At 40.6% G+C, this 17,141-nt stretch overlaps 3 protein-coding genes and 1 long non-coding RNA gene across 6 annotated transcripts; 2 read left to right on the top strand and 2 right to left on the bottom strand.

The window, feature by feature from the left end:
* Window positions 1-13: 13 nt before the first annotated feature.
* LOC116928556 (DNA-binding protein D-ETS-6) lies at window positions 14-4,599 on the bottom strand. The gene is made up of 5 exons (XM_032935649.2): window positions 2,831-4,599; window positions 2,334-2,561; window positions 1,174-1,487; window positions 915-1,081; window positions 14-846 (listed from the first exon to the last, which is right to left on the bottom strand). The coding sequence occupies exons 1-5, from the start codon at window positions 3,411-3,413 to the stop codon at window positions 432-434; spliced, it is 1,707 nt and encodes a 568-aa protein (XP_032791540.2). The 5' UTR covers window positions 3,414-4,599; the 3' UTR covers window positions 14-431.
* LOC116928557 (5'-3' exonuclease PLD3) lies at window positions 3,262-8,262 on the top strand. Of its 3 annotated transcripts, none has more exons than XM_045177531.1 (10): window positions 3,262-3,399; window positions 6,080-6,330; window positions 6,398-6,575; window positions 6,635-6,892; window positions 6,954-7,154; window positions 7,215-7,354; window positions 7,438-7,603; window positions 7,690-7,792; window positions 7,925-7,966; window positions 8,040-8,262. In XM_045177531.1, exons 2-10 carry the CDS (start codon window positions 6,110-6,112, stop codon window positions 8,165-8,167), a joined length of 1,437 nt encoding a protein of 478 aa, XP_045033466.1. In that variant the 5' UTR covers window positions 3,262-3,399; window positions 6,080-6,109; the 3' UTR covers window positions 8,168-8,262. The 3 variants fall into 3 exon arrangements, with proteins under 3 accessions (XP_045033466.1, XP_032791542.2, XP_032791543.2); XM_032935651.2 differs by lacking the exon at window positions 3,262-3,399 and adding an exon at window positions 5,290-5,423; XM_032935652.2 differs by lacking the exon at window positions 3,262-3,399 and adding an exon at window positions 5,747-5,986.
* Window positions 8,263-9,175: 913 nt separating this feature from the next.
* LOC116928548 lies at window positions 9,176-13,851 on the top strand. The gene is made up of 5 exons (XM_032935641.2): window positions 9,176-9,737; window positions 10,512-10,596; window positions 11,243-11,772; window positions 11,855-12,367; window positions 13,761-13,851. The coding sequence occupies exons 1-5, from the start codon at window positions 9,654-9,656 to the stop codon at window positions 13,821-13,823; spliced, it is 1,275 nt and encodes a 424-aa protein (XP_032791532.1). The 5' UTR covers window positions 9,176-9,653; the 3' UTR covers window positions 13,824-13,851.
* An 88-nt stretch (window positions 13,852-13,939) lies between these two features.
* On the bottom strand, window positions 13,940-16,845 carry LOC116928553. The gene is made up of 2 exons (XR_004397302.2): window positions 15,508-16,845; window positions 13,940-15,438 (listed from the first exon to the last, which is right to left on the bottom strand). It is a non-coding gene; the product is annotated as an uncharacterized LOC116928553 (long non-coding RNA).
* Window positions 16,846-17,141: the final 296 nt, after the last annotated feature.

Raw genomic sequence — 17,141 nt, 5'->3', positions numbered from 1 at the left:
AAAAAGGCGGTGGTCATCTTTGAGGTATTTTATTTTTATCTGATCAATCATTAAATATTTGCTAGAACAGACAATTTTTGTTTGAGACCCAGATTTTACTTTGTGTTTTCACCACCATCTCATTTTCAGGTATGGAATAATGTGGCGAACGAATCGAGTATTCCGAACATTGGCAAATTTATCTTTACATTAAAAGGATATTAGCAAAAAAAAAAAAAAAGAAGGAAATGGATTCGGAGATTCAAAAAATCTTGAGTTTGGGCAAACATTTTACTCGGTATAGGTAATGCGTTATTAAATTCATTTAGAATTTTAATACTTACGTTTGGAATGATGGTATGGAGAAAAATGCAACGTTTGTAATAATGATGTATTCGTTCTGCTGTGAATTCTTTTGGTGTGCGAGTATGGCTGAAGATTGGCATGTTTGACTACTTGTTTTGATACAGAATCGAACACTGCGACGTGACAGACGAAGAAGGAGAACTGGCCGCCGAGATCAACTGCGGTGACGTTTGCAGCACAACATCCGACTGTGCATTCCATCGTGTCGGTGAAGCGGATGTTGACGGATTTGTTAGCCAATAAGGTGGAGGCGATCGATAATGAGACGAATGAACACTTTCGCTATCCTGCGTCATAGAACTACTAGACACCAGCGGAGGAACTTGACCACCACGATGGATGTAGGCCAAGTGCAAGCTGTTCGACGAAGACATGGCCAATGTTTCAGCACTCGTCACTGTCGACATTTGTTGGCAGGCTTGCATCAATCCATTAAAATCAAATTTGTACGTATAACGCTTTCCAGCAACCTTGCTCATAATGTTCTTGTCGTAGTAATATCTGCCATGCAAAAATGCAAATTTTTACCTTTAAAAAAGATTGTTATTATTTTATAGGTTTTGAAATACCTGAGCGCCCGACTGAGCTTATCGTAATTCATGTTTGGTTTGGCTTTGCGGTTGCCCCATTGACGAGCCACTTCATCAGGATCGAGTAACTTGAATTCACCTTGGCTACCTTCCCACGCAATCCAGGCCGCGTTAGATTGAGGATCGGCCAGTAATTCCAGTAGAAACTATACAAAGGTAATGAACAAAGGAACGTTTTTTACATTGCCATTCATCATTAAAGTTTTATTTTAATTTTAAAAAATAATAATAAGTCTACCTGCCACAACTGGATTTGCCCGGATGTAGAAGCCGGATCTGGATCTTGCACGGATTTGCCTCCGTCTTTATTGATGTCTGGTGAATCGGGGGAACCCTTTTTTCTGCGGGCGATTCCCAGAGTTGTGTGCAGGAAATCCTGAATCCACCAAGACGGATGCGTTGCGGATGCCGACGGCGATGCGGACATGGCCGTAGCCGATGGCGATTCATTGGCTGTGGAATGCGTGAAAGACATGCTGTTTGATTGAGAAGTCAACTCTTGAGTCGATTGCGGTTGGACCCGGATCGTCTCCAACACCTCTGCACCCTCTCCTGCCGGATAGAAAACAATCAAGTACAAAAATAAGGTTAGTGGCTATATAACACCCAAATTACAGTGTACAATACAAAGGTTTTTCGCCGGACGCATGCGCTTGTCCAGCCCTTTTTAGAATAGCAATCAATCTTCAATCAGCGCAGTGTCAAAGATTGTTTAGCAATCATTTTCACCTGAGACTTAATTAAATGGCTACCGTAATCCAACCCTTTATTTATTTTTTTTTTAATAAAAGAAAATATCTGAGCCAATATAATCAGCCACTGTGTAAGAGGGACTGTGAGATTCTCATTATACGAGGCTCATCCCACCAAAGAATGTCCAAGTGTTAAAAGACCAATATGATCTGCACCACAGGGGGGGAAAGGGATGGTGGGCGGAGTTATCTTTTTATCTGATGCATTGCGGAATATCCGTTCGTATACATTTCCTCATCGTATTAGATCTTGAAAATAGAAAGCTAAGGTCCTGTTGATCCATCAACCGCCTGCTGGCTTTGCTATGGGTATCAAAAGCTTATACCACATTTATCAGATATTGAATAATTTTTGTTTTGTACGATATAGCTGAAGCATTTAACTTTTACACGCACGCAATTTAGAACGATAGATTTTCACTAAAACAACATCTAAGGGAATGCGGATAGCCCCGGAAACCTTTGATATGCAGATGTTTTGATTTCAACCTCTGATTGCTCACTCGTATTCCTTAATTACAATTAAGGATTCTTTAATGTAAAGATTTTTAATTATCGTTCTATCGCACATGTACGATATCACCTTCTTCTCATTTAAAAAAATAAATAAATAATTAAAAAAGAGGCAGTTTGATTTAACTCGTACCATTGTTCGGTTGTAGATGTGGTCGTTTCAGCCAGAAAAGGGCGGCCGCTAGAAGTGGTCCAGCTTCAGATCCTGCCACTTGAATAAAATTGTCTACCGTCCACGTACAGAGAAGCCGGCCATTGGTGGGGAATCTCGCTGGATCCGTCGATTCTGGCCCAATTTTTAATTTCTTTTGAGACCATCGCAGCCAGGTGGCCACCTGTTCTTCGTTCCACGTACTCGGGTCTGTCTCAATACCACATAATCATTTTTTTTTTGTGTAAGGTAAAAACCGTAATTGGATAACTAAATAAAATTCTAAAGGTTATCTTAAAATCCCCGGATTCTAAGAAAGCGCACGTGTTCGTTTTCACAATGTTTTCTTGTTTTGCACGAAGCCCAGTTAGCCAATATCCGGTCTAGTCGCCTAGATGGCCTAACCCTCTTTTCCTTTTTAAAAAAACAAAACAAAACAAACAAACCCCGTTACCTTTAAAAGTGGCTTTCTTAATTACCTGAGGGAACAGAAACATCGTTGAGAGTCGATTCATCCGACGAAGTGCTTTCGCTTCTTCCGGCCATGGGATACGTTGTAGTGTTGATGTAGTCTTCTGTTTGATTAGGAATTGCTGACGTGGCCGCGCTGAAAACTTCGGGGAATCCTCCTCCCCAGGTGGACAGCGATTGTTGCTGTTGAAACCAACACATTTCGTCGCTCGTGGGTTGACTGTCTTGCGCCGGAAAATCCGCAGACCAACTCTGATGATTGTAGCTGTCGATTTGGTGGTCATTGATTGGCCAATCGGACGCCCACGATGAGGATCCTTCATCGAATGCTGTTTGGTAGCCGCTCTCTTCCGAGATTTCCCGACGCATCGTGTCAACTGGAGGAGCTTGTGGCCGGATGTCTGACGACGGATGGAAATAAGCCGGCACGAGTGGCGGAACGATCAGCGCAGAACTATCCAAATCCCAGAGTGTGGATCTGGCTGATTCTTCCGCGTTGTAGAAATTGTGACCTCCGCCAGTAGCAGCCGCCTGATACTGGCGATCCATCGCGAAACCGACCGGCAAATTGAAACAGGTACCGACACTCATGGAAGAGAACAATAGTTTTTGTATTGTTGACGAGTTCAAATGTTAAGCCGCTAGCTTGTGTTGCGACACTTTCGTGATTCACGGTGAGTCACACTCAACCCGTAGGTGTGTATTTTGTACAGGCCGTACCACTCGGGTGAAAGTTTCTACGTGCAGAGTCACATTTTCTTGATAGTCTCACTGATATATATTTTAATAGACAACTCAGATATTCAATCACAAACACACCGAACTCGATCGCCAAAGATCAGACGAACCTCAACGACGACTGCGAATCAAATGGGAACTTGATGGACAACTTGTTTGTTTTATATGTGGCCGGCTCTTGTCGCTCCGCGATGTCGCAATCATTTAGCGGCGGCGAGTTTTGATGGGGATTTGCTAGTTGATGATTCCAAATGGTTATTTAATCCTTTCGTGACGAACCGGCTTCTGTAAAGCAGACCGCTATACTAAGAGTTTGACGGCAGCGACTTCACAATTTTGCTGCTGCTGCCCCTAATGCCGCCTACGCTTACATTTCTGCAGCTCTACAATGTTGGTAGTGGTTTTAGGGGGGAGGGATATTACCACCATGGCGAGTCTCCTTTTTTTTTCAAAATAATATTCCGAGAATTCATCTCGACTTCCTTCGCCCGCAGCGGACAAACTGGTAGATCTCTGTCCGCCCTGCCGTTCTCGGCCCCGTAAAGAAAAAGAAAAACAAGGGGATTGCGAAACGATACTTATAAACTCATACACCTGCGCTCTTCTGTAATGATTATGCCGTCCGCACTATCTCACGATCATGAAGCAGGTCACTCCACATCCTCTTTTCTTTTTGATTGTTGTTTGTGTTCGACTAATGTATTCGTTTTTGTTTTATCTGATACCGAGCTCTGACACCAAAGGATTTTTCCTTTTCCAAGTTTGGCAATTTTTTTTTTTTTTTTCAAATCAACGATATTTGTCAAAGTCATCGACAACGTTCAAACGGAAGTCGTACCTGAATCCCGTTTTTTTTTCAAGTATGAGGGCTGGGACCAAGTGCTTGCGAACATGTCTCTACAATTTCCCGCGCTTTCCAATGTCCTCTTTCCACACCCACGCAGGTTATGACGTCACTACGAAATTCCCACCGTTGAAAAACCACCACTATTTGTGTGGTCTCACGTTTGTCTACAAAATGAAAACAAGAATCTTTGACTTTTCTGATAAACATTTTGGACATCATCAACGCGTTTATAATTAAAAACTTTCTCGATTTTTTAAAATTAGTTTTTATTGAATTTTTTTTTTTATTTTGAATGTACAGTTTTGTGAATTTTCTTTGGAAAAAAAAAATGGGGAATTTTTTCTTTGGTCCCAAAAAGGGCGACATAACTTCCGGCGGCTTGTCAACTGAAAAAAAAAAGGGATTGGCTAGTGTCAATCCTACCCAAGGGACTGTCACAAAAATATTTTTTTTTTTAAGGAAAGAAATGGCAACAAGAACGTGCCGACAGATCCATTTGTCGTTGTGCCAACCAAAAAAAAAAAAAGTCTATCGTTTTCAGTGTAACAGGAAATCATTACACCATTCATCTGCTCTTCATTTCGCCACTTGAATGTTATCCAATATCGACGCCCAAAAAGTTGGATAATGAAAGAATGAAGAAATAAGGGCAACACTTTTGTGTAGTAAATAAAGCGGCGGGATGTCAGCTGCTGCGAAGATCAACAAATATTCTGTGAAACTATGCTGGTCTTTCGGTCATTTTTGGACGCGTCAACAATGGAGGCGTCGATTGTTATTCGCCATTTGTAGACGAGCTGGTCTCTATTCTTAGCCGTGAAGCTATCGGCAACGTATTGTAAACACACACTCCGTCCAAATACTTACCAACGAAAATCAATGGAGTGTAAGATACCAAGTGGACTTGACGGTGTGAACATTGGCACTTAATTTTGGCCATTCAGATGGCTCTGAATTCTGCAGTAGCGTATTACGAAGAGGATTCTCTAAACGAGGAGAATTCATATCGATTCAAGGTTGGAACATGTTTAGAAATTCTACGCTTTTTACGATGATGAATGTAGTTTCTTGTAATTGTCTTGCATTAATGAGCTTAAACCCAAAGGCATCGATAGGGACATTTCGTGTGTGCGTGTCATTTATCACCATCATGGACCTTTATTGCGTTTACTTCTAAAATGTGTTAATCCTCGGGGCCATTTTCGGGTTGACGCTTGCTACACAAAGTACTGTCAAAAGCGTCACTTTCTACTCGGTCGTCATCTCATTCGTTTCTATTTTATGTGGATGAATAATTTGCAAGACACGTTTCACTTTCTTACTTTCAATTTCGTTAATTGTTTGCGAGAACTGCCACGATCAGGTTTTCCCGACTCGTCTACTTCGAAGTCGTCTTAGACTTGTAGCAGACGACGTTGACCGAAAGAATAGATCTGCTGATTAGCATTTTCGAGTCGAGGAAACTCAATCAACAGTAAAATTTTAGTAGTGCATATGTCGACGCCATTGTGAGTGCATGATTGCTTCAGCCATGAAGTGGGTTAATAAGGGAATCAAGGCGAATATTGAAGGACAGAGTGTAACGTACAACTTTCTCTCCAATGATTTTCTCGTGTTTGCCAAATGCTTCTTTCAACTGATATTTTGAGTGATCCTTTTTTAAATTGCATAGACAGCGGCTGAAGATGAAGGGCGTTTCGATATGCTGGGGCTGGAAGTGGGAGATTTGTCAAACCCTGTCCACAGAAGAACCATCAGGAGACCGAAAGAGAATCTTTTCAAATCGACTTTTCTGACTGTGACAGTTATCCTCGGTGTCACACTACTTGTTTTATTCTTCCCACATGGATTAGGAAGTTTCAGTAGAAAGCAAGTTATTGATGTTGCTGAACAAACCAGTGCCAAATGTAACCAATCTTGCCAGTAAGTCTGTCGTTCATGACAATGATTATACGTTGAAACCATAAAACTAACTGAAAGAAATGTTTAGAATTACTCTAGTGGAAAGCATACCAGAGGGACTAACTTATCCCAATAAAACTATCCAGCCATCTATATTTGATAGTTGGTTACGTCTGATTGACATGGCAGAGGATTCGATTGATATAGCATCTTTTTACTGGTCCTTGAACGGAGAAGATGTTGTGCCTCATCCTTCAGCTTGGAAGGTATATCTCATTTTGAAATGCCAATTGAAAAATGCGTTTAAATTCCTCAAATATTTTAGGGAGAGCTGGTATTCAAACGGCTGAAAGAAGCCGGACTTGAACGAGGAATTCAGATTCGCATCGCTCAAAATCAACCTTCGAAATCAGCTCCGGATGAAGATACAAGTGTGTTAGAATCCTTGGGAGCTGCCGTCGTCCGTACCTTGGATTTTAGTCGTTTGATTGGTAGCGGAATTTTGCACACCAAATTGTGGGTGGTAGATGGAAAACATTTTTTCGTCGGTTCTGCGAACATGGATTGGCGTTCCCTAACTCAGGTGGTTTCTTTAACATACGGATATAAAAAAAACCTCTAAATTATGACCCTCTTTTACACAGGTGAAAGAACTGGGAGCAACGGTTTACGACTGCCCATGTTTGGCCAAAGACATGTCAAAAATTTTCGAAGTCTATTGGGCGTTGGGCGATGTAAACGCTACAATTCCGGAATCATGGCCACAAGATTTGTCCACTCGCATAAATTACACGAATCCCCTGATGGTGGCCTTGAATGATACACAGTCCTCCGTCTACTTATCGGTAAATTTAAGCTTTCTAAATGCTTTCAAATAGATGACTAAGACTTGATCTAAATTTCAGAGTTCTCCCCCTCAATTGTGTCCACAAGGTCGGACATCCGATTTGGAATCCGTATTGCATACAATGGATCAAGCTCATGAGTATATAAATATCGCCGTCATGGACTACATCCCGGCAATGCTGTACACACCACACCACCAGTAAAAAATATTAAAAAAATATCTCTTTACATGTCTTCGTAATATGTAATGGAAATTCAACATTTTTTTTTTTTTCTTTAAAGATTCTGGCCAGATATTGATAACCAGCTCAGACGGTTAGCTATCAACAGAGGCATCAAAATTCGGTTACTGGTTTCGCATTGGAAACATACCACACCTGCCATGGTGCCATTCCTGAAATCGCTGGCTGACATTTCAAACGTCTATCCACACGTGGACGTACAAGTCGTAAGAAGCTTAATATACTTGAATTTACGCCGTTTTACTTCATATTTTTTAAACGACCTGTCAATCTCTAACCTAATTCTGTTTAGAAAATCTTTATTGTTCCTGCCTTCAGCCCCGATCAAGAGAAAATACCCTTTGCCCGCGTCAACCACAACAAATACATGGTGACCGATAAGGCTGCTTACATAGGTGAGTGTGTCTGAGATGATGTAAACGTCTGTTATCTTTTAATTGTGTTTGCACCGACGGCTTGATGACTAATAGTCTAATCTCTGTTTGCTTTTTTTGTAATGCTTTACTACTTTATTTGTGTGGATTCAGGAACTTCCAACTGGTCTGGTGATTATTTTATCAGCACAGGAGGTAATCGACTCTCGTGTTATGCCATGTGTTTGACGTATATGACCTTGATTAAGGGCACATCTTATCGTTTTAGGTGTAGGACTGATAGTCAACTCAAGCGAGTCTAGTGGACAAACTTTGCAGAGTCAGCTCAAGGAGCTTTTTGATCGAGATTGGAACTCTGCCTACGCTCATCCATTGGATTCCATCAGCATCTCCTAAAAAAAACAAACATTTGAAATGATTTTGTGTGTGTGTGTGGTGCCAAGCAAACGGCAACAGTGTCAGAGCATATCTATTTCCTTTGCCGGTCCTTACCAAGTATATCCTTTCTTTGTGTTACGACGAGAAGTTAAGAAAAGGAAAAGCCAAAAAGATTTATACCGACAGGCATTGGACTCCACGACCCCCATATAGCACTCAAATTATCCTGCCCACCCCCCACGCCCTCCCTTGTCGTGGGGTATTCAGTTTCGAGAGTCACAGACGGGGTTTATGAATAACACAGATAAATAAGTCGTTTGGGTTTTTCCAACACGGTAAACCAACATTCGGGCAAAAGAAAAAATAAATAAATGAATTATTTAAGATATGCGAAAAAGAAATGTAGGGAAGAGACAGGAATAATACATGTGATATTGTAAGAGACATACTTTGCTGCCCACGCTTATCGAAGCGTTTCGACGGGCACGAGTCCAGCAACGGCCGGGGGGAAGGAGAATTGTAGAGCGGGTGCGTACGCCTTCTCTTTTTTTTTCGTTTCTTTTTTTTTTTTTTTTTTTTTTCTTTTCTTTTGGCTATGGACAGGGAGATTTTCATTCATAAATAATGGGGAGGGGAGATGCCAGACCTTGAAAGAATGCCTTTCGGGAATAATGGGCGACCAATAGGAAACAGGCTCCGCCTCTTACGATGCTACGAGTAGTAAAACGTAGTAAGAATGGGTTGAGTAAAAGTGGGGTAGTGGTGGGTAGTCCACCCACTGTAAGACACGCTGACACGGCATCCGCCATTTTGAGCCGTTTTTCTTTTCTTTTTTTTTCTAAAAGTTTTTCTTATCAAAATAAAACTGTATGTATTACTGGTACGACGAAAGCAGATATTATTACGTGAAATTAATCGGCTTTATTTGATGCTGAAATATTGAACAAGTAGCAACTAAGAAGCCCCACGTTGAATTAGAATTGAAAATGTGGTACGCAGATGCCAAAAGTTTCTTTGTGTGTGAAAAAGAAATGGTCGCCAGGGGATCAGCTGATGGGCTCGTACGAATAGTGGGCGGAGCTTCGCAGATAGAGAGACCCGTAGTAGATGGGTCTCGCGTATAGTTTTTTCATTTGTAGACGGCGCTGTCGAGCCGGCCGGTCGAGTGTTTCAACCGTGTCCTGTCATCGACCGATGTCTTGGTGTTGTAACAAAAGAAAGGCAATTCTCTTTTCATTTTTAGTGTCTAGATAATTTGAAAGATAAATTATCTTATCTCAGATTTGCATTAGTTAACGGAAGCTACGTCGATTATTGTTTGTACTTTGCCCAAAAAGTTCTCTTTCGCGATACTTTCCTTTGTTCGTCTGTGTTTGTCATGGAGCTGCTGACGTGACTTTCGACTCAACTGATTTAGATTGTTGTAAACATTTCGTGGCTTGTTAATCGAACAGAATATTTTGCGTGGTGTGTCGTTACCAGTTTTCTTGTTTGCTATTGAATAATGTTGAGTGTTCGCCATCTCACACTGAAACTACGATCGCAGTCTCTGAACGAAGAATCCAACAACTTCAACAGCACAGACAAGGTAACTCATTTCCATTGGCTTTAAAGTTGATTGCCGGCTTTGTGTGTGTATCTTTGTGTACGAGGAGGAATGGTGTACGGGTATCAAGAGAATAAAAAAATAAAAAGGGAAAAAGACCGGCCCCAAGATGGCGGAGTATAGCGGGCCGCCCCGTACACACTTACAGGGAGAAAAAGAACAAAGGCGCCCGTGTGAAACGGACAATTTCAACCGCTTTGCAGCCGGTCTATCTACCGGAAATGTAGTCGAAATTGAAGTCTGGTATGCTACTCGTCGAATACCCGTCTCTGCACAATCACCCGATGAGAAATAGACCGTGAGCGAATTATTTTTCACGAGGCTTCTTTCTCTCCGCCCCTCTTGGCGGCCGCCCCGTAAAAGATGGCTGACTCTCTCGTTCGCATTTTTTTTTTTTTCTATTTTATGTTGTTTTCTTATTTTTGTGAGCGGTTGGTAGTGTTGCGTAGGGTGGTGGGAGGGGGTTAGGTTGTGTCACTACTACGAATACTACGAACTACTATTACTACTAGCAGCACCAAAGTGTGTAAAAACTACTACCGGCCATTTCCCTTGGCATAATTTATATCTCCCTATTTTTTTTATTAGATATTTTGTTTTCTTTCCTTTTCATCTATGTGTTGTTGTTGCTGTTGTCCTCAATTTGGGCTCTCGAACGACCCTCTTTCTATTTTGTATTTTAAATAGCTGTTAAAGCCAAAACAAGCGTTGACAGTTGTTGTTTTTCTCCTCTCTTTCTCTATTTGGCATTTAAAGCCGGAGCTTGATCGGGACTCGGGGACTGAATCGGACGACGAACTCGGACCCAGTGACTATCATCAAACAACTGCGTCCTCCATCGGTAAGGTTGAAAAAAATTATCTTTTAGCCTTGGCTTTCTTATAAAGGTTTTTTAAAAAATATAATACAATGATTAGAAGAAAAAGTTCGTTCAACTGTATGGGGGAAGGAGGGGGCGTGATTGGCATCAAACGGGAGAAAGTGTCACTTTTAATAGTACACGGTGAGAGCCGGGCGATGAAAGTCTTGTGAGAGACGGGCAGCTTTCCAACTTTTTCTCCAACAATCTCCTCCTCAAGACATTTCAAATGGCTTTTTTTATTCCTTTGTCCGCTTGCTGCTGCTGCCCCCAACGGGGAAAACTTCTTTTTAACTATTTATTCATTTTATTTCTTTCTTTTAAAAGGAAAAAAAAAAGTCAAACATGGCTGCCATCAAGTCATTTCCCCCCCTTTTTAAAAGAAGAAAAAAAGTTTGGCCTTCTTGTTGATGTGTTAAGAAAAAAGAAAGAAATCAGTTTAAAGAAAAAAAAAACCTGCCTAAAATCGTCTCTAGTGATTTACATTTCTGGACTCTAAGACCCCGGAGAGAGGTCCTATTATTACAAAGCCGTGTGTGGCATTTCTTTTAATATACCAACTTCCACGTGCACGAGCCTGTCCATTATTTGCGTCTAATATGTCTCGTCTTAAAATAAAAAAAAAAAGGTTACAACATGGAACGAGAAGATTTGGAGAATTCGAGTGGCCCACAGAGACGTGGATTTTCGAGTATTCGGGAGAGGACTCGCTCTGAAAGTGGGAAGGAAAATTCAATACGATCGTTGGTACCTCGGCAACGCCGCAGCGAAAGGGCATTACTGCGCGAGAGGTGCACTGAAGCCGTTATGGCCACTACATTAGCGGCTGTAGCGGCTCTGTCGGCTGGAGATGATGCACCTTCGTCGATGGATCGCCGATCGACCGATAGTCCCGTCGAATTTTGCGTTACGGATTCTGCGCTTCCATCGGATTCAGATCACGGACCTTGGGGCGATCAACATAGTTCTGAGGAGGAACTCGAATGCATCAATGGTGCCGAGGAAGAATCGACGACTCACGATTTACTCACGACACCGCAGGCAACTTCTGGAACGGCTTTACGATTTGGACCCAGTGCCTTTGGTCCACCTCGTTTCTGCCCAAATCAGCACAATCAACAACATCCTGCCCGCCCTGGAAAAGTTGCTTCTCTCCAGGTAATTTTATTTAATTATTTTTTAATTGTAAATTTAAATGTGTTTAAAACTATCGATTGAACAAAATTGAATGTCATTATAGGGTCCAGAGAAGCGAAAGTGGGGCCAAGTGAATCATCGTCGAACGCCCAACGGCTCCGTCAGTGATCGAATGAAAACCCGTCCGCGATCAGCTGTTTTATTGCATCATACGACCGGTTCGGAAGTGATTGGATGCCTGGAGCCTGAACGGAGCATTAGCAGTGTAACATTTGACTGTTCGGCTTCATCAGATGATGAAGTTCAATCATTGGTTGGAGCTCAAGATTCTCCTTTGCCGCTCGAGTTCCGCACCTCGCCACCGGAGGGTGCTCACCGACCGACACGCTCTCTCTCTCCGCCGCCGAAATTCTTCCTAGCCGATTGCCGACAAGATCTAGCCGCTCCCAGCGCAGCAGCAGCCATGTCGACGCCGGCACAACACGCTGAACCACCGGCTGCTTTGTCCGTCGCCAACGGCAACAATATCGCATCGCCCCGCAAGCGCCATCGTCACGCCCATCGCTCTCACCACCAAATTCAGCGTCCTTGCCTCGATTTCGAAAAGATGCAGCAGGTCAGTGTTGTTTTTTTTTTTTTTGTTTCTTTCGAACCATTTTGGCTTTTGGTGAGAGGAGGGAAATGATGGCCGTTACATCACAAGCAAAGCAAAGATTTTTTGTTTTTTTGTTTATTACATTCCGGAGTAAGGAAAAGAAAATGGATGTGAAAACAAAGAAGCGGAACGTGACTGACGTCACGTTGATGCAACCGATTTGATGTCCAAAGAGCTTATTTTAAATCGGTTCCCCCCTCTCTTCCTTTTCACAAAGTTAGCGGGTTTGTATATCCGACCTTGTGTAAACACCACAAGTCAGCGTTTCTTATCCGGCCAGTGTGTGTATGTAACCGAGAGGGGGGGAGGGGAAGGGCTTCGGGCCGTTCATTGAGGACTTGCGAAGGTGACTGGAAGGTTAAGCTTAACATATACACACATACAACTGGATAGGGCGGGTAGAACTTTTTTTTTTTTTTTGTATGGTATTCTCTGCTTGAATGATCAATCAAGACGATTGGCTTATTTAGAATTCACGTCACGTGTTGTTAAAGGCTCCTAACACATTGTTGGCTTCTAGCCATTAATCGTTAATTGGCGAAATGCGAAAAAAAAGTATTCATTTTTTCGAATGGTCGACGAGAGAGAAAAATAACAATTTCACTTGTTGAATGCGTTGTGTATCCTTTTTTTGTTGTTGAAATACTGACACTCATTTACGTTGCTAAACGTGTAATTGAACAACCCCGTTTCGAGAGACCTTCGAAAGAAATAACGAGTTTTTTTTTCTTACCTTACCCTGTTGGCATTTTTTCGAAAAAGCTGGTTTTTTCTGGGTTTTTTTCGACACGCCCCAAGGTTCTTTTTCCAAAAAAAAAAGAATGGATCCTTAGTTTTGATGTATTTAACGCGTTTGTGAAAAATCGATCAGATATTGTTTTTCTTATTTTTTTTTATGGTTGGTTTCGATTCAATTATCCTCTTTTTCCAAAAGAAAAGGGCTTCTCTATTCCGCAAACAAGGTAGGAAGGAAATAAAATCGATTTTCTATTCCACGTCCGCGACGCGAGATGCCTTTAAAAAATTGCGCTTCGAATCGGTTAAACTTCAACAAAAGAAATATTCGCGATTAGAATCAATTAATTCATCTAGGGAATTTCAGAAGTATACACGTAGTGTGTGTGTGTGTGTAAATGTCTCTGCGGAGATGGAAAACTCTTTGTTGGGTTGTCATCCGGGCAACGTCATTCTACCCAAAGAGACGGAATATTTCTTCTTTCCAATTTTTGTTGTTGTTGTTGTTGTCAAAACGTATTCAGTGGAAACGACATTTACGTCAATGGAGAAATCGATCCATATTTTTTTTTTTTTTTTTGCCGACTTCTATAAAATATTGTATTCTTTTCGAATTTAGATGAAGAACCGATCCGTATCGACCTGGCGTCACGACGGCGAACTCTCCCTCTTCTGCTGGTGAAACCTAAACAAATTATGGCATTGGGAAATAAAAACACCTCTTTTACATACTGCCCTGGGTGGGTGCGTTGCCCATCTTTTCGTTTTAAAAAAAGAAGAAATCACGCGCTGTTTTTCATCTCTTTGTGCATCAGCGCCCAACAATTTTTGGTCCTTGTTGTGTTTTTCGTTTATCGTTCCCCAATCCTCACACAGACACACACGTTTGCGGGCGCGATATTATTATTTTCTATACATTATTTCGCTTGTATACTCCTCTAAAACAATATATATAAATATAATTAAGAATATTATTCGAAACAAAATATTGGAAAGACCCTGACAACACAGACTGTCCTACGTATTTAAGATTCATTTCTTATTACAGTCTTTCAGAACAGGAAAAAGCTGGAAGGGTCCAATAAGGAAAAGAAGTTAAAAAAAAATGATCTTAAAAAAAAATATTTTGGAGAAAATTAGGTGGTAATTTAAATGTCGTGAATTCTCAAAACCTTTTTTTTTTTTTTAATCCTTACTGGGTTTACGGGTTCAAAACATTAATGAATTCAGGGAGATTGCATTGAGAGACTTGCCGGAGATTGGTCTTTTTTGTCTCTTACCTGAGGGAGAATTTGCAACATGACCGAGAGAGACACACGACTCGAAACCAATCCAAGTACAAAGTTATACAATAATGTTTTTAGGTTTTTTTTTCTTTTCTCTATTATCCCCCTTTTTAATTCGTGGTTTAAAGAAATAATGTCAAAAATGTAAACAGCGTCGACGTCAAATGAGGAAATGGGTTTTTGCTCGGTGAAACTTGAAGGCCACACACATAATATTGGATTTGAAAAGAAAAACAAAAACAAAAAAATTCTTTTTTCGATCTCTCTTTAAAGTATATTTGGTTTTTCTTCGGCTTCACTGGAACTTTTTTTTTTTCAACCTGGAAGATGGCGCACATAACAATTGTTGTCATGTATTATTGATTATTCAAAAGAAAAACTGCAAAAAGAATGCTATATAATTAATATCTATGATACTAAACTACTATACATATTATGTCATATTTGGATTTTTTGTCTCTTTTGTTCTCGAGGTGAAAGAAAAAAATCACGAGTTTTTTTTTCCAGTCTCCAGAAAGGCAAATCGTGTTGTACACATGGAACGAAACACATTTAATTATTACATTAGACTAAAAACACAAAACTGAGTGCATGGGCTGTTTTTTTTTTTCTTCTCATTTTCACTCGTTCCAAATGCCTTGGTGTGTCTCTTCTTTCTTTTGCAGAAAACAAAAAAATTGTTGTTTTGTATGTTCACAGTGTATGTATGTAAAATTCTTTCTACATATACAGTATCACCACCATGAAACAAGGAACTTTTTGAAATGGGTACGTTGCCTGTGTGTGTTGATTACTTGATTCAATTCAATAAACGAATTGTTACGATGAATATTTTTTACGAATGGTTAGCGTCCATTGGAATCGATCCAAGAAACTTGGCAAGCAGACGACAAAAGAATACAAAATATTTTGTGTGGGTGTCGTCTGCTTGGCTTATTCAACAGCTGACGACGGAAGTAAAAGAAAAAGGGGAAAAAAAACATCCTCAATGACGGAAATCGATGGACTTTGCTGAAAAAAGAAATAAGAAATCGTCAACAACAACGAAAAAAATAACCTTGTTTACGTGCACTTCCGTACGGATGAGCTGCCCGGAAAGAGAGAACGCCGTGATGCCAGAAGACGTTGCCATCTAAAGTTTCGATCAATTTTCCATGGCTACAAGTCGTGGAAGAGAAACTCACAAAGGATGTATACATGTTTCTTTGTTTCAAGGATTTTGTATTTATTGCAAGTCGATTGAATGTACGAGTTTCTTAATATGCTTCTGAAAATCGTATGGATTTTCCTGTCTGGATTATAAATCGTGATCACGCGAATTCCCAACAAACTTTTACTTTCGATCGATAAATTAACATGTAGTTTACTACAAAACAACGAACGGGGATTGGCAAAATTGCGTGATCATGTCTTTCTTTGAAGAAAAAAAAGAAAAAAAACCTAGTCTCTGATGTAGTAAATGATCATTTCCAGGGACTGGCGGGGGCTCGGTAAATCATTATTGCTTCATCCCATATGGCTGTAGGCATTTTCATTTGATTTATTATCGTCTCCTCAAAACAAAAAGACTAAGTCGCGAAACTAGGCTTTTTATTTTGTTTTGCTGCATCGTTAGTGCCACCGGCGCAGAAAACGGTTTTAGCTTGCCTGTGCAGCCAGAGGTGCTTGTCCCAAACGAACTCGACGAGTCGGCCATCTTATTTCGAATGGTAAGCCGATTAATTCGTTATGCAATTTGATCATTTCGTTATCTTTGGGGATTAAAAAATTATTAAATTGTCTCATTATTGAATTTTGGATGTAAATTTATTTGAAACTGTTCCAGGCTAACTGTATCCACCGTCGCCAAAGCAAAACTTTGAAAAATTATTTCCAAATGCCCCCAGGGCTTTCTTTTTCGAAGGTGTTTCTTTATATTGGCGCCAAAAAATAAAATCTCTCGCCTTTTTCCCATTTACTTTACCTAGTTCCCATGTAAGAAAGAAAAAATAGTATCCACCTTTCTCCACCAGAGGGTTACCTGATGACACGGCTGCTAGTCACGCCAAAGTCGTTATTCTAGATCCAACATTCGTAATAATAGATTAGGTATACATTGTAAATTGCATTTCCTAAAAACGAAGGCAAAACTTGGTGCAAAGTATAAAACGCACTGCAAATACATAAACAAGAATGCAAATAAATAAATACAAGAATAAATGCAAAACACATAAGAGAGAGAGAAAAAAGTTATCGAGCTTCACAGGAAAAAGAAAAGAAAAACGGGTTGGGTTGAGGCACGACGTGCGCCATATTGAACTTTGTGACAACATTTGTGCACTTAAAAAATGAACGTGCAACATTTCAGCCAAATATGGCTGTATTGATCGAATATAATAAAAGGGTTTCATACTTTTTTGTTGGCACCTGTTCTATCACTAAATCCCGAAACGCCAACGGTTATTTTCTTGGAAATTTCATTTGCGTTGTCAAACAATTTGTTGTTCAGGCAACTCTGTGATCGTATCAAGCAAGTCAACTGATTATTGTGAAATGCAATCTGAAAAGAAATGGCTCACAGCTCTAAGTAGTAAGAGTATCAGACTGTTTTTTTTTTTTTCTTTCTCTTTGTTGAATGGTGCGGCGCCACAATCAGGTAATTTCGTTGAGTACGCAGCCCACGGTGTTTCGAACATGTTGCCGTATTGATTTCATGACATTGTAACAGATTTGAG

Source organism: Daphnia magna, linkage group LG8 (genome assembly GCF_020631705.1).
Source record: "Daphnia magna isolate NIES linkage group LG8, ASM2063170v1.1, whole genome shotgun sequence".
Lineage (NCBI taxonomy): Eukaryota > Metazoa > Arthropoda > Branchiopoda > Diplostraca > Daphniidae > Daphnia > Daphnia magna.
The sequence above is the reverse complement of the archived record's forward strand: the minus strand, read 5'-3'. Positions and strand labels throughout refer to the sequence as shown.

Excerpts from the sequence above, each read along its gene's own strand:
- LOC116928556 (XM_032935649.2), bottom strand. The coding sequence starts at position 3,413 with ATGAGTGTCGGTACCTGTTTCAATTTGCCGGTCGGTTTCGCGATGGAT. Across the intron at positions 2,562-2,830 it reads CGATGTTTCTGTTCCCTCAG|ACCCGAGTACGTGGAACGAA; the intron begins GTAATTAAGAAA and ends GTATTGAGACAG. Across the intron at positions 1,082-1,173 it reads GGCAAATCCAGTTGTGGCAG|TTTCTACTGGAATTACTGGC; the intron begins GTAGACTTATTA and ends ACCTTTGTATAG.
- LOC116928557 (XM_032935651.2), top strand. The coding sequence starts at position 5,352 with ATGGCTCTGAATTCTGCAGTAGCGTATTACGAAGAGGATTCTCTAAAC. Across the intron at positions 5,424-6,079 it reads AGAATTCATATCGATTCAAG|ACAGCGGCTGAAGATGAAGG; the intron begins GTTGGAACATGT and ends TAAATTGCATAG. Across the intron at positions 7,793-7,924 it reads CGATAAGGCTGCTTACATAG|GAACTTCCAACTGGTCTGGT; the intron begins GTGAGTGTGTCT and ends GTGTGGATTCAG.
- LOC116928548 (XM_032935641.2), top strand. The coding sequence starts at position 9,654 with ATGTTGAGTGTTCGCCATCTCACACTGAAACTACGATCGCAGTCTCTG. Across the intron at positions 10,597-11,242 it reads AACAACTGCGTCCTCCATCG|GTTACAACATGGAACGAGAA; the intron begins GTAAGGTTGAAA and ends AAAAAAAAAAAG. Across the intron at positions 11,773-11,854 it reads GAAAAGTTGCTTCTCTCCAG|GGTCCAGAGAAGCGAAAGTG; the intron begins GTAATTTTATTT and ends ATGTCATTATAG.